The sequence below is a fragment of the Triticum urartu genome, chromosome 5A, assembly GCF_056163025.1.
Source record: "Triticum urartu cultivar PI428250 chromosome 5A, HENAU_Tu73, whole genome shotgun sequence".
Taxonomy (NCBI): domain Eukaryota; kingdom Viridiplantae; phylum Streptophyta; class Magnoliopsida; order Poales; family Poaceae; genus Triticum; species Triticum urartu.
Genome location: NC_141877.1, coordinates 616,165,120 through 616,179,390, shown reverse-complemented (window position 1 = coordinate 616,179,390; position 14,271 = coordinate 616,165,120). Strand labels below are relative to the sequence as shown.

At 45.5% G+C, this 14,271-nt stretch overlaps 3 protein-coding genes across 3 annotated transcripts; all 3 read right to left on the bottom strand.

Moving 5' to 3' along the window:
• Window positions 1–4,120: 4,120 nt before the first annotated feature.
• Window positions 4,121–8,240, bottom strand: LOC125506216 (ent-isokaurene C2/C3-hydroxylase). Its single transcript, XM_087524973.1, is given in 4 exon segments — window positions 4,121–4,804; window positions 4,988–5,243; window positions 7,245–7,740; window positions 7,742–8,240. Coding segments are annotated over 4 exon segments (1,524 nt in total). The 5' UTR covers window positions 8,137–8,240; the 3' UTR covers window positions 4,121–4,427.
• A 2,393-nt stretch (window positions 8,241–10,633) lies between these two features.
• Window positions 10,634–10,960, bottom strand: LOC147973386 (uncharacterized). Its single transcript, XM_087524664.1, has one exon. It carries the CDS (start codon window positions 10,958–10,960, stop codon window positions 10,634–10,636), a length of 327 nt encoding a protein of 108 aa, XP_087380790.1.
• A 1,072-nt stretch (window positions 10,961–12,032) lies between these two features.
• Window positions 12,033–12,446, bottom strand: LOC147973385 (TPD1 protein homolog 1A-like). The gene has a single exon (XM_087524663.1). The coding sequence runs from the start codon at window positions 12,444–12,446 to the stop codon at window positions 12,033–12,035; it is 414 nt and encodes a 137-aa protein (XP_087380789.1).
• Window positions 12,447–14,271: the final 1,825 nt, after the last annotated feature.

The following is a 14,271-nucleotide window of genomic DNA, read 5'->3' as shown; positions in this document are numbered from 1 at the left end:
CACCGCACACGACTAAGAGATCAAGAGATCAATTCTTGTGTCTACGGGGTGCCCCCTGGCCACGTATATAAAGGAGTGGAGGAGGAGGGGGCCGGCCAAGAGGAGGAGGCGCGCCCAAGGAGGGGGGGGGGCAATCCTACTCCAAGTAGGTTTTGCCCCCCTTTCCTATTCCAACTAGGAGAAGGGGGAAGGAGGAGGTGGAGAGAAGGAAGGAGAAGGGGGGCCGTGCCCCCTTCCCTTTCCCAATTCGTATTGGGGCAAGGGGGCCGCGCGCCACCTCATGCTGCCTCTCCTCTTCCACCACTTTGGGCCCATGAGGCCCAATAACCCCCGGGGGGGTTCCGGTAACCCCTCGGTACTCCGGTATATATCCGATAACCCCCGGAACCATTCTGGTGTCCGAATATAGTCGTCCAATATATCAATCTTCATGTCTTGACCATTTCGAGACTCCACGTCATGTCCGTGATCACATCCGAGACTCCGAACAACCTTCGGTACATCAAAACTCATAAACTCATAATATAACCGGCATCGAAACGTTAAGCGTGGGGACCCTACGGGTTCGAGAACTATGTAGACATGACCGAGACATGTCTCCGGTCAATAACCAATAGCGGAACCTGGATGCTCATATTGGCTCCCACATATTCTACGAAGATCTTTATTGGTCAGACCGCATAACAACATACGTTGTTCCCTTTGTCATCGGTATGTTACTTGCCCGAGATTCGATCGTCGGTATCTCAATACCTAGTTCAATCTCGTTACCGGCAAGTCCCTTTACTCGTTCCGTAATACATCATCCCGCAACTAACTCATTAGTTGCAATGCTTGCAAGGCTTAAGTGATGTGCATTACCGAGAGGGCCCAGAGATACCTCTCCGACAATCGGAGTGAAAAATCCTAATCTCGAAATACGCCAACCCAACAAGTACCTTTGGAGACACCTGTGGAGCACCTTTATAATCACCCAGTTATGTTGTGACGTTTGGTAGCACACAAAGTGTTCCTCCGGTAAACGGGAGTTGCATAATCTCATAGTCATAGGAACATGTATAAGTTATGAAGAAAGCAATAGCAACAAACTAAACGATCAAGTGCTAAGCTAACGGAATGGGTCAAGTCAATCACATCATTCTCCTAATGATGTGATCCCATTAATCAAATGACAACTCATGTCTATGGTTAGGAAACATAACCATCTTCGATCAACGAGCTAGTCAAGTAGAGGCATACTAGTGACACTCTGTTTGTCTATGTATTCACACATGTATTATGTTTCTGGTTAATACAATTCTAGCATGAATAATAAATATTTATCATGATATAAGGAAATAAATAATAACTTTATTATTGCCTCTAGGGCATATTTCCTTCACTAACATATTACTGAAGCTGCAACAAACATATTGCAGACGAGTGTTGGTGAAGTGGAAGGCACAAGCCTGGTGTGGGTGGTTGATGGTGATGTGGATACCACTGAGGCATTCCTGTGTAGCGCCTGACTGATGGGATCGGTGTAGGATGGTGCCTTTTTGGAGGTTGTCTGCATGGTGATGGTCATGGCATCTATATTGGTGGTAGTTGTAGCTAGGTGGCGGTGTGAGCTCTAGTGCAGGTGGGATCAGCAATGCGAAAAGTGAAGCAGAGGAGGTTGTGAGGCAATGGGTTGTCTCGATGGCAATGGAAGAATAAAAGTTGCAGTTACGATGGAGGGCGTCGCTCGGGTGCATCTGGTGCTAGGGTTAGGGCTAGGGGAGGAGTCTGGAAGAGAGGAAGGTGGGTGTACTGGAACGAGATCAAATCTTGCTAGAAGAAATCTGAGGTGGGAGACTCATCAGTATGGGAATAAAAACAGACATGGGAGGGAGGTGGAACCTAAAAGAGTGCAGACGAAGAGGTAGGAAGAAACATTTGACGTAAGATGGAAACTTGGTATAAAAATTGAGGTAGTAGAGATTTGAGAGGTTCCTTGCTTGCGTGGTTGAAAGTAGATTTGTTAACCTTGTCTAGCCGAGGTGGTCTGAGTCAGAAAATCCTATATGGCGCACCTGAACTGCTCCATCGATGGGTCAGAAAGTAGGTGTGACTTGTTTTTTTTCTCCTTTTCTTCCCTGTGTCCTTCTGTTTTTTTCTGTGTGTCTATTTACTTTTTTATTTGGCAATTTTTTTGTTTCCATTTATATTAGTTTGTATAAATGCTTTTTAAAATTGCACAAACATATATTCTAACACACTTGAAAAACTATTCTCAAAGGGATGAACTTGTTTGACATATATAAATTTTTCTGTATGTAGTGAATGTTTTGTACATACTAGAGGGTTAGATTAGCTTCCAAATATAAGCAAAATTGTTTTCAGATACATAATTTTTACATCTTGTACATAAATCATATCCATGATTTAAACTGATACTCAAAGCTTTTAAATGTTTTTCAGGTTACCTCTTGTATTGAAGAAAAAAATATACACACTAATGGGCTATACTGTGATCAGCTCCTTATCATGTTCCTCGAGGCCACCGCAGGTGTGTTTGTAGCAGGGGAGATCTCTATAAGGCGCTCGATGCGTTGTCCCATTCACCAAACGCATAAGGTCAAGCGCATTGGACTGGCCCATTTAGCTTTTCTCAGTCGTTTTGGTTTTGGGAACCTTCTAACTGGTTCCTTCCGGCTTTTCCTGTTTGTGAAACCAAAAGGTTTTGTGAACCAGGTTTTTACCCTGCTTTTCTGTTTATTTTATATTATATTTTTTTATGATTTTTATTATTTTTTGGTTTACTTTTTAATTTTTCCCCTATTTTTTATTTTCCATAGTTTTTAAATTTTAGTAAATATAAATTAAACGTTGTTAACATTTTTCAAAATATGCCCGTCTTTTCCAAAAAAAAGCATAACTTTGTGCATATTTCCAAATTAATTCCGCAAAAAAAGTACAGAATTTTGAAGAATTATCATAACTTTTAAAAACTTAGAAACTTAAAAACCTCTAAACATTTCAATTTTTTGTTCCTTTTTCAAAAAGCCGATTTTTAAAAAATGACTTCACGTTTTGAAAACAATGTTCTTTTTTTCCAAAATAACGATCTTTCAGAAAAATTCCATATTTTTATAAAAATATTCGGAATTTCAGAATTTTTCTGAATTTCTGAAAAATTATTTTATTTTTCCAACAATCAACTCTCTGTTTGTTTTTGTGTTTTTGAGTTTGAGAACATTTTGTGGAAGTCGAGAACATTTGTTGAATTCAAGATTTCCTTGTTGAAATTTAGAATATTTTTCTTAATTTGAGAACAATTTTTATTTCATATTTTTGTGAATATTTTTTCGAAAAGGTTTTTGGAATTGTGTTTTTTTTATTTTAATGAACAATTTCAAAATTAAAGAACATTTTTTTGTTTTCTGAACGATTTTAAAGTTCTTGAACATTATTTCATTTTTCGAACAATTTTTCACGTTGAATATGTTTTTCATGTATCAAAATGATTTCGTAAGCGGATTTTTTAGGACCACCAAATTTGATTTTTGCATCAGAGCTGTGTATTGTTTATTTGCTACCGAAGGAAGCCTTGCCTACAACCTCTTCCTTACTGGTCGGCCAACTGGTGTGGACCGAATTTAGGAACCTTCCACCGAGTTTGTAAAGGTTCCGCCCGATTTTCTATCTGTATTGTTTTTCAATGGTTTTCTTTTTTTTCTCTAATTTCCACTTTTCTTTTTATGTTTTGTTGTTACTTTTTTTATTTTTTGCAATGCACGTTATTTTTTTTCAAATACACGTCAAACAATATTTAGATACATGTAAAACATTTTTTAGATGCATGTCAATTTAAGAAATAAACAATCACGTTGAACATTTTCCGAACACAAGTTGAACATTTTCTGAGCACATGTCGAATATTTTTCAAAAATATCACGACCATGCGAATATTTTTATAAATATCATGATCATATTTGCCAAATACACACTGAATATCTTTTATACACACGCTGAACATTTTCAAAAACATCATGAGCATGAGAATATTTTTCTAAGTGTCATGAACTTATTTTTCAAATACATGTTCAACATTGTGAAACCATAATGTTTTGTTAAGCTTATATGTATACAACAAGTGATGTCGGTGTATGTTAAAAGGGAAGTGATATGTTGACACACTTAACACAATCCCAATCTACGCAGCTTTGGAGCATATGTGAAGAAGAGTACTCTATGCTTTGGAGCATACGTTGAACATTTTTGGAGCATACACGCGGAAAAGCCCTAAGCAGAAGGTCAGACCTCCTAGATACAGTGAACAAGAGTACTCTATGAGCAATGATAGAAAAAACCATAAATTTTGTTAAGCTTTATTTGTATACAGAAGATGATGTTGGTGTAAAAGGGAGGTGTAGATATGTTGACACAATTAACAAGGTCCAAATCTACGCATCTTTGGAGCATACACGCGGAATAGCCCTAAGCAGAAGGGCAGACCTCCTAGATACAGTGAGGCCAAACCTTTCGAACATGTCCACCGGCTTTGTGATCGCCGCATCAGGGAGCATCCAGTCAAAGTGGTAGAGAAGGTTCGCCAGTGCTAGCTCCAGGGTTGACATACCAAACAGAATTCCTGGGCACTACCGTCTCCCAGCCCCAAAGGGGATGAACTTAAAGTGTGTGCCCTTATAATCTACGTCGTTGTTCTCAAACCTCTCTGGTTTAAAGGCTTCAGGGTCTTCCCAATATCTAGAATCCCTCGATATTGCGAAGACGTTAATGTGCACCTTGATGCCTTTAGGAATGTCATAGCTTAATAGAACTTTGCTACAGCTACGGGCAGTTTCTACGGAAACTGCTTACGGAGATGAGCTGGAGACCTAGGATTCATCATAATTTGGGTCCCACAGCTAACTTTATGGAGAGAAAATCAATGAGATTCAGCCATGCAATCCCGTAACTTGCGTTCGTAGTGGGATTTCTGTAAGTCTAGCATTTTTGTAGCCTAATATTTCACAATCCTCTCTGGCCCCTCGGAGGATGATGACACCCGCGGGATGCAACCTCAGGGTCTCCATGATGACCATCCGAAGGTAGTGGAGTCCGCCGAGGTCGGAGTTTGTGATGGCTGCTCGTCCTGGACCTAGCACTTCCTGCACCTCTAGTTGTGCCTTTGCTATGGCTTTGGGGTTGTTCAAGAGCTCCGACATTGCCCACTCCAACGTCGTTCCTGTGGTCTCACTAGCAGCTGCAAACATGTCCTACGTATAGAATACAGAAAACAAACAAGGACCGGTCTAGCTGGTGGCCGGGCGCTCGCTGCCGCTCGTGAGCGGCCGGCCCCTGGTCCCAAACGTCTAGATCACTACCACATATTAAAAAGAGCAAAATTACGTAATCCAAAAATACTAAAAGGATACCGCTAATTAATCATCTTATGTGGTCTTTTCTCAAGTGATGGATGCATGTTCCCCATGTTCGTTCCTAGTGCATTAATTTTTTGTTTTCAGAATTATAAAAAATATATATCTTCTAAACCGCGTGTCGAAATTCAGATCCGTTTTCATTGTTAAAACCCTCGCGACGTGCTCTTCAAAAGTAGATGTTTCGACGAATTAGTCTTCCTGCCAACTAAACATCAATATGTGTGCAACTAGACTACATTGCCACGCCAACTGAGCATATGTGTGTGCCAATAGTCCTGCAAACTAAACATCAATGTGTGTGCAAACTAAACTACATTGCCGTGCCAACTGAGCATATGCGTGTGCCAATAGTCCTGCCAACTAAACATCAATATGTGTGCAACAAGACTAAATTAGAAGCCAATTGAGTATATGTGTGTGCAACTAGTCTTCTCTGCCAACTAAGCATCAATGTGTGTGTAACTAGACTATATTACAAGCCAACTAAACATTAATGTGTGTGCAACTAGACTACATTACAAGCCAACTGAGCATATGTGTGTGCAACTAGTCTTCGCTGCCAACTAAGCATCAATGTGTGTGCAAGTGGACTACATTACAAGCCAACTGAGAATGTATGTGCAACTAGTATTTTCTGCCAACTAAACATCAATGTGTGTGCAACTAGACTATATTACAAGCCAACTAAATATTAATGTGTGTGCAACTAGACTAGGTTACAAACCAACTGAGCATATATGTGTGCAACTAGTCTTCCCTGCCAACTAAACATCAACATATGTACAACTAGACTACATTACAAGCCAACTAAACATCACTGCATGGATTTGGTTAGCTTGTAATTAGCCAGCAGATTAAACCATGAGGTCATGTCTCCATGTATACGTAACTTGCAAGCTAAGCTACACTTCTTCCTACCTACACGTATGCATGCATGGTCGGCCGGGTTAATTCCATCCAACAATCTCTTCCTCTCACTTCTCTCCTCACAAACCAAGTCTTAAAATCTAACTAAACCACTTCATCCATCACCATGGCAACACCTACGTGTATATACACAACGAACCATACCACCAACCTTCCCATCTCACCTCTCTCTCAAGTCTCAGCACAGAGAGCCGCTGTCAATCAATCACAGAAACACGACTATTTCCATCACGATTCCTTGCTTGCGCCTCCTCATGGCAGCTGCCAGCGGCACAAAGCAGCAGCAGCATCCGCACCCAGCTCCACCACTGGGGGCGGCGGTGGTGTACGGTGTACCCCAAGTTCAAGTTGACGGAGAAGGCCGGCCGCCGATCTGCGCTTCTTCCCGTGTTACACCTAGGAGCACCAGCACAACAACCCGCTGTGTGTCGCGGCTGTTCGGTCGATCAGGGCGGCGGGGTGTCCTGAGTGTTCGACCAGGGGGGGCGGCGGCGCGGCCAACCTTGACCAAAGGCGACCTGCGGTGATGACCTGCAGCAGCGGAAGATGCAGAGGACCAGCGGCAGGAACAGCTAGGCAGAAGGTGCGCCGACGGCTGCCATGGCCGCGCGCGGGAGAGAGAGGGGTGAGGGAGTGGCGGCTAGCTAGGGGAAACCGGGGGTGGGTTGGTCCTTCGGGTAGTGGTGGGCCTTGTCATCCACGTGCAACGAGCGAGATCGAGCGGTCAGAACGCGGCCGCTCGTTCTGTCCATATAGCGCGCGGCCACTTTTTAGATTTTAGAAACAAACAATAGTAATTATTAGATACTGTAGTTAGGTAACCACGCCTATTATTCCTTGTGTCATGGGCTCATGGCATAGGAGTATAGGAAATTAAGAGAAAAGGAATGGAATAATCGGCATACTCACAAAGATGACCACGCCAATTATTTCCGCGGTTAAAGGGAATGTCATCGAGTCCTCTTCCTGCAACCTGAGCAGCACGTCTAGCAGGTCCTCGTCGTCGGTGCTACGGGGACCGTCGGCTGCACGCCTCGCCCTGCGGTCGTCGATGATGTTGTCGATGATGCGCTGGATCCGGCCACAACTCCTCCTCAGCCGGCGCTCGCCAGTGCCCAGCCACCGCACGAGCTTTGACGACGGGAAGAGGTCAGCGAGGATGAAGCCCCCCAGCAGCGTCATGACCTCGTCGAGCTCGCGGAGATACTCTCCCTGCTGCGCGCACTTCCCACCGAACGCGGCCCTAGCGACGATGTCGTTCGCCAGCACCGGCAACTTCTCACTGAGGTTCACGGTGCCACCCGCGGGCGAGGCGGCCAGGGAGCGGACGAGGCCGGCCACCTCCTCGGCCCTAATGGACGCCATGCGCCTCACCTGCGCGGCGCTAAGAAGCTCCACGATGCAGCTTCTGCATCTGCCGCCAACGGTCGCTGTAGGGGGCCAGCATGATCCCCTTCCCGCCGCAGCCGGCGATGTCCAGCGCGACGCCGCTTCCCCGGTCCGCGAAGGTAGGGTCGTTGATCTTCATGACCAGCGCCGCCGCCTCGGCGCTGGAGACCACCACGGTGGGGACCTCGCCGAACTTGAGGTACATGAGCGGGCCGTGCCGGCGAGACAGCTCCGACAGGGCTCGGTGCGGGAGGTGGCCGATGAGGTGGTGGAGGCTGCCTATGATCGGAAGGGTCCATGGTCCGGGGGGCAACCTCTTCTTGGTCTTGGACTTGTCATGGGAAGAGCTAAGAAACCAAAGGACTAGCACCGTGGCTACGATAACTAAGCACAAACTTAAGAAAATCTCCATGGCGCACCGTGTTTTAGCTGCTGGCTTTGAGGATAACAACCAACTTTATAGCATACCGCATACATCCAACCCAACTAGTAGTAGACTAGCTAATTGGAAGTAATTCGGCGTCAACGGATGCTTGGGCTTCCTGATCGTGAAAACAAATATACTGCATAACGTGTTTGTTTTTTGCAAGAAACATAACGTGTTAATACGAACTTCCGTTCAATAGGTATATACTCTCTTCATTACTAAGTCGAGACATTGACGTCCTTATATTTTATTTTGACCCTCTCCATTAATCTCAATGTCAATGATACATGAATGGGTCGCAACAAGTCCTTCACTTGTTGGTGCAAGTTGCAAATAAAGAAGCTGTGTTCAGCAATGGACAAATAATGATTTCACCAAACTTAGTTGCTTAGACTAGCCACAATGGGTAGTAACATAGAGTGGTAACATGCCCATGTTACTACTCTATGTTACTACCTCTATAGTGGGGAGTAACATATGTGTGGTAACATGCAATACTTCATTTATTATGATTTAGACTCATCTTACCTTGATATGTATGATGTTACTCATACTAGTAGTAACTAGCTATGTTACTATATGCCTCTTTTTTTCATTTATTACTTGCCACATCATCTATTTTATCTAGATATGTGTGATATTACTACCTATGTTACTCCCACTGTGGGTAGTTTTAAGCAAATGGAAGGGGCTTGTTTAAGTAGATTTATTCAACTAGCAAAGTGGCCTGCGCATGTCATCTTTTTGTTGTATTAATTAATAACTACATTTCATCCAGCTTGCATCAACATACAAAAATTCCATTGTTTTGCCTTCCTTCCTTATTTTCACTTCTATTTTCCACTCTCATTCTCTTTGTTTCCTCTTTTTTTTTACTGTTCTTGTTTCTCTAGAAAGTATGTAAATGTAGTTGTGCATGGTCGATGAATATACAACGCACATGTGAATGGACATGCAATAAAAGTTGTGCACAACAGGTGGACATGTAGTTGGACACATTTGGCATGCGTACAACTGCAAATGCGCACCAGTGGGCAGGTGTGCAACTGTGTTGCACCCGGTTGTTGGACATGCAGAGTTGCACACGGCCAGTTAACATGAGTTGCAAACAGCCGGCTGGCGTGCAACTACTGTTGTGTGCATTTAAGTGAGTGTGCAACTGCAATTATACCTCGATCGGATGGGTGTGCAAGTATGGTTACACGTTGTGTGAAGAATGACAGATTGATCATCGTGTAAAGACAACACAGTAGGAGCTTCTTTCCTTTCTTCTAATAAAAAGAAGAGGTGCAAACGACACTCCTGTTCCCGACCTTAGCCACCGCCGCTAAAGTCTCCTCCATGTCGTTGCCTTGGTCCCCGCTCCTTTTTCACGTCCGGTGGCCTCGTCGTCTCAAGAGGAGTGGAGATCCGTCCGTTTCATTTTTCTTTTCCTTAGATTTTGTTTTTTTGGCGCATCAAACAAGGTGTTTGCGATGATTGCGTGTTGTTGACAAAGGGCATTGTGAGAGTTTGTGTACTAAATCTGTTGACAAAGAGAAATTGGTTGGATATTAATGAGGCGACTTCGATCTCTGACATAAGTAGTTGGTGTATATAACAGGAGATGGTGAACTAAAGTTTATGCAAAGCACAGGACCAAGCCTATTTATGGTGTGTATATATAAGGGCATCTTTAACGGCAACCTGTAAAAAACCTCCTGCATTCGTGCACGGATAGAGGGGACCAGTCGCGGACACGGATGCGGGAGGCAACCATCCAACCATAGCCGCATACATCCGGCTTTTCGGATTTCCCCACCAGTCCACACGATCAAGTAGCCGCATGCAAAGTGCACAGAAGTTCAAATAGCCACATGCAGAACATGTTTAAATTTTAAAAAGTTCAAATATTTTACATCCAACATTGTTGTCTCCTTTCACCACCCACTGATGCTCAATCAGATCCTCCTTGAGCTGCTCATGAGTTGGCCGATGCATAATTTGTTGATGCATTTGAATAAACTCCCCAAGTATGACTGGATTCTGGTCCAGAAGTTGGATAGGATCACCCATGTTCTCAAATTCCAGAGCTGCAGCAGCATCGTCATCCTCATCCTCGACAATCATGTTGTGCATGATCACACAACATGTCATCAACCCCCACAAGGTCTTTGGATCCCATTGTTTTGCAGGTCCACGAACAACTGCAAAACATGCCTGAAGGACTTCAAATGCCCTCTCGACATCATTTCTAGATGCTTCTTGTCTTTGGGCAAAGTGAGCCTTTTTTTGGCCAAATAGGTTTGAGATGGTGCTGACAAAGGTAGCCCATGAAGGATAGATACCTTCAACCAGATAGTAACCCATGTTGTACTCGATCATATCCATTGACAGTATAGTGGCAAGGAGGAGCTTTTTCTTCAGTCAGCCTCGCAAACAACGATGATCGTTGCAGCACATTGATACTATTGTGAGACCTGGACATACCAAAGAAAGCATGTCAAATCCAAAGATCATGTGATGCAACTGCTTCAAGAGTGATGGTGGGCTTCTTAACATGACTCTGATATTGCCCTTGTAAAGCATTTGGGCAGTTCTTCCATTTCCAATGCATGCAGTCAACAGATCCAAGCAAACCTGGCCACCCTCTTGCTTTTGAGATTGCCAGAAGCCTCTCGGTGTCTGCCGCAGTTGGTTCTCTCAGGTACCGAGATCCGAACACCTCCACCATGGCAGTTGCAAACTTGAACATGGCATCTTCGCATGTGCTCTCAGATATTCGTAGGTACTCGTCCCACGAATCAGCGGCCGTGCCATATGCAAGCATCCGGAGTGCGGATGTGCACTTCTAGTAACCACAAAAGCTAATCGTTCCCACGACGTCCTACTTCAGGATGAAGTAGTCATCATAGGACCGGACATCATGGTACAAACGATCGAAGATGGTCTTGCGCATCCGAAAATGCCGGCGAAAATGTTCAGCGAAGAGTGCATCGGGGGCAAAGTAGTCAGCCATCGGAATCAAATGCATGCGTGCCCTGTTGCGGTTGAGCATGCGATGACCTTTGATCGAGCCCTTGAAATTGAGAACATGCTCCTTCGCACGCTCCACGTCTTCAAGGACCGCCTGCATCATTGTCGTCTCATCAGAGTACTCCTCCTCGTCCGATGAGTCGTCGGAAGACTCAACATACTGCTCGTATATGTACTCCAAATTGGAATCCCTTGGTACAGACAAAAAGGGACAACTGTTTTCAGCTCCGACGTTTCATCGAACAGTTGCCGGGCATGGTAGAGGATGGTACCCGGCGAGGCAGTCGGAGGACAGGGGGTGATCGAAGACGGAGGAGAAGCGACGTGGAACCCTGCTGGATCGCCTGAGGTGACGAAGATGCAGATTTCCGGCAGGGGTGTGGCGTGGTGGCCGGACTGGTGGAGCAGCGGCGACGGCAAGAGATAAAGAAGGAAGGAGAGAAATGGGGGAGGATGGAGTCATGGGGTCCGGAAAGGGTTTTGGGGGGTGTCGAATTCGTACATTTCGCGTGTCCGGGCTCCCGCAGACCTCATTCATTTTTGTCTCCGTTTGGCGGAGAAATCGCGTTCGAAACGTCTCGCGGACCGATACAGGGCTGCGTTGGATGGCTTCTATGGTCCGGACAGCGTGATCCGGACGGTTGCGGAAGGTTTACAGGTCCGCTTGAAGATGCCCTAGAAACCCTTGAATAAACACGGTGATGAAGTCCCGACGACGAGAGTTACAAATAGAGATGTTCATGCAATAAATCACGGTGCGCAAGTACAGATGTATCACATGTCTTTGAAGTCATCCAACTAGACTGCTCGTATGGCCGCTTTGTAAAGAATTACATAGGCATGCACCAAGAAAAACAAGACATCAATCAATTGCATCTGGCCGAGCGGACGTAGAGGTTGTTGCGCCGGTAGTTGGCGTAGACGAAGGAGACGTTGCCGTTCTGCCGGATGGAGTGGCCGTTGTTGAGGAGACAGACGCCGGAGCCGATGCGCCGGAGCAACTTGGGGTCGACGGGGACGAGGGAGCGGAAGTTGCCACACCGCAGGTGGATCTTCGACATGGAGCAGGGCTTGCCGGTGCGCCCGTCGCCGTTGCACTGGTTCACCACCTCCACCCTGTACCTCGCCGAGAGGTCCCTCTGAGGCTCGCCGAGGCTCTGCCATATGACGAGATCCTTCCGGGCGTTGCACCGGCCGGCAGCGGCGGAAAGGGTCGCGGCCGCCACCAGGATGGCGGTGGCCATGAGCACGGCGATGGAGCAGGCCGTCGACGTCGTCATGCCGATGAGCTGTTCGTTAGCGCGCCGGCAGATCTAGAGTTCAGGAGGAGAAAGACCAGAGGTAGCAAACCATGCACGTACGATTGTTGGACTACGCGGTCCGGCTGGAATTATATATGCATGCATGGCAGACGTATATCTGTTGAGTTTGAAAATAATAACCTGAAAAGAAAATTAATTTGGAATTGTGATCAACATTGTGGGATGCATCTTTGGATATATGGCAGCTTAAGGGCATCTTTAACACGGACCCTTAAACCTTCCGCGTGCGTTCGGACCACGCGGTGTGACCGTGTTGTGCCATCCAAGATGGGCCTGTATCGGTTCGCTCGGTGGTTCGGAAACACTTTTTTTCGCAAACCTAAGACAAATTAGGGGGGCTTTGCGAGTGTCCGGACCACTGCCACGGCCGTGTCTAACTGCCCTGGCCCACCAAAAACTTGGGGGCAGGGTTCTCGAGAAAGTTCGACCAGGCGGCGGATGAGGTGTGGGGCGGCGGATGAGGTGTGGGGCAAGAGCGACAACGAGGAGGACATCGCTAGCTCCGCCCCGGCCGTGCCCCGCCGGCACACGTCCGCAGACGCCAGCAGCGAGGAAGAGTACTACATGGTAGTTTGCCACCGCTCGGGGTCCCAAGAAGGCCACCGCTCTTCCCCTCCCGTTGAAGCCAAGCTTGGTGGGCTAAACATCGTCGGCCGATTAGCCGTTTGGCGGCGACATGAGGGCAGGCAACTTCACTTTCCGGGGCTCCGGAGGCAGAGGTTACGGAAGGAGAGACGGAGAGCGCCGAGGCGAAAATGAAGAAAGCAAAGGCAATAGTCGGAGCTTTAGCTCTCGGGGCTTATGGCTGGACATGAGGACGGGCGCTGGCGGTCATTTAGATTATGTTTAGAGTAGGGTTTAATCCGTTTATATGAAAAATGTAATGAATTTCATCGGGCTAAAAATGCCCCAAATGTAATGAATTTCTTTTGGTTTATATGAAATCCGTCGTGTTTGCATGAATTTCATCCGGTTAGTTCAAATAGTGGTTAAGGTAGTACAAAGAATACCAGAAGTAAAAACACATCTAGGTATGTATACCACCTAGTGACGACTATATCACTGGAGCGAGCCGAAGGCGCGCCGCCGTCTACGCCCCTCATCAGAGCCTGGTAAACCTTATTGTAATAGACAGTTGGGAAGTCGTTGTGCTAAATTCATATACGATCAGTGCATCAGAACAACTTCTATATTTAAATAATTAGCCCCCACTAACCTATTTCTCTTAACATCCAAGTGTGCCACCTCATCAAACAACATGCATGACAAACACCACAACATGCAATCATGCATAGAAAAATGTTCATCTCAACATGCAAACATGCATGAGATATCTAATACCTATTCTACGACTATAATTAATCTAACACAATAAACATATGTATTTTGCAGTTTTAAGTTTCATATTATTACTCTGAATGTTTATCTTGCATACAATCAAATATCAATGAAATATATTGCAAAATATTCCTGCAACAATGTGTGAGGTGTCATCTAGTTAGTTATTAGTTATCTACTTACCTACTATATCTAAATAGGAGCACCCCACTACATGATTTCTCTTAACATGCAAGCTATCCACATCATCCTGCCATGTCATCAGTTCTCCACCCATCCCGCTGAACGTGAGACATGCAGCCTATCCATATTCACTAACGCGAGCATAATCTTCGGTAGACCCCGCGTGCAAGATGATTAGCAAAAGAAAATGTCCCGACTAGACTCTGCATGCAAACACAATCAATCACGTGCATTCAGTGGTTCCACGGATAGACATCAATGT

Excerpts from the sequence above, each read along its gene's own strand:
- LOC147973386 (XM_087524664.1), bottom strand. The coding sequence starts at position 10,960 with ATGCTTGCATATGGCACGGCCGCTGATTCGTGGGACGAGTACCTACGA.
- LOC147973385 (XM_087524663.1), bottom strand. The coding sequence starts at position 12,446 with ATGACGACGTCGACGGCCTGCTCCATCGCCGTGCTCATGGCCACCGCC.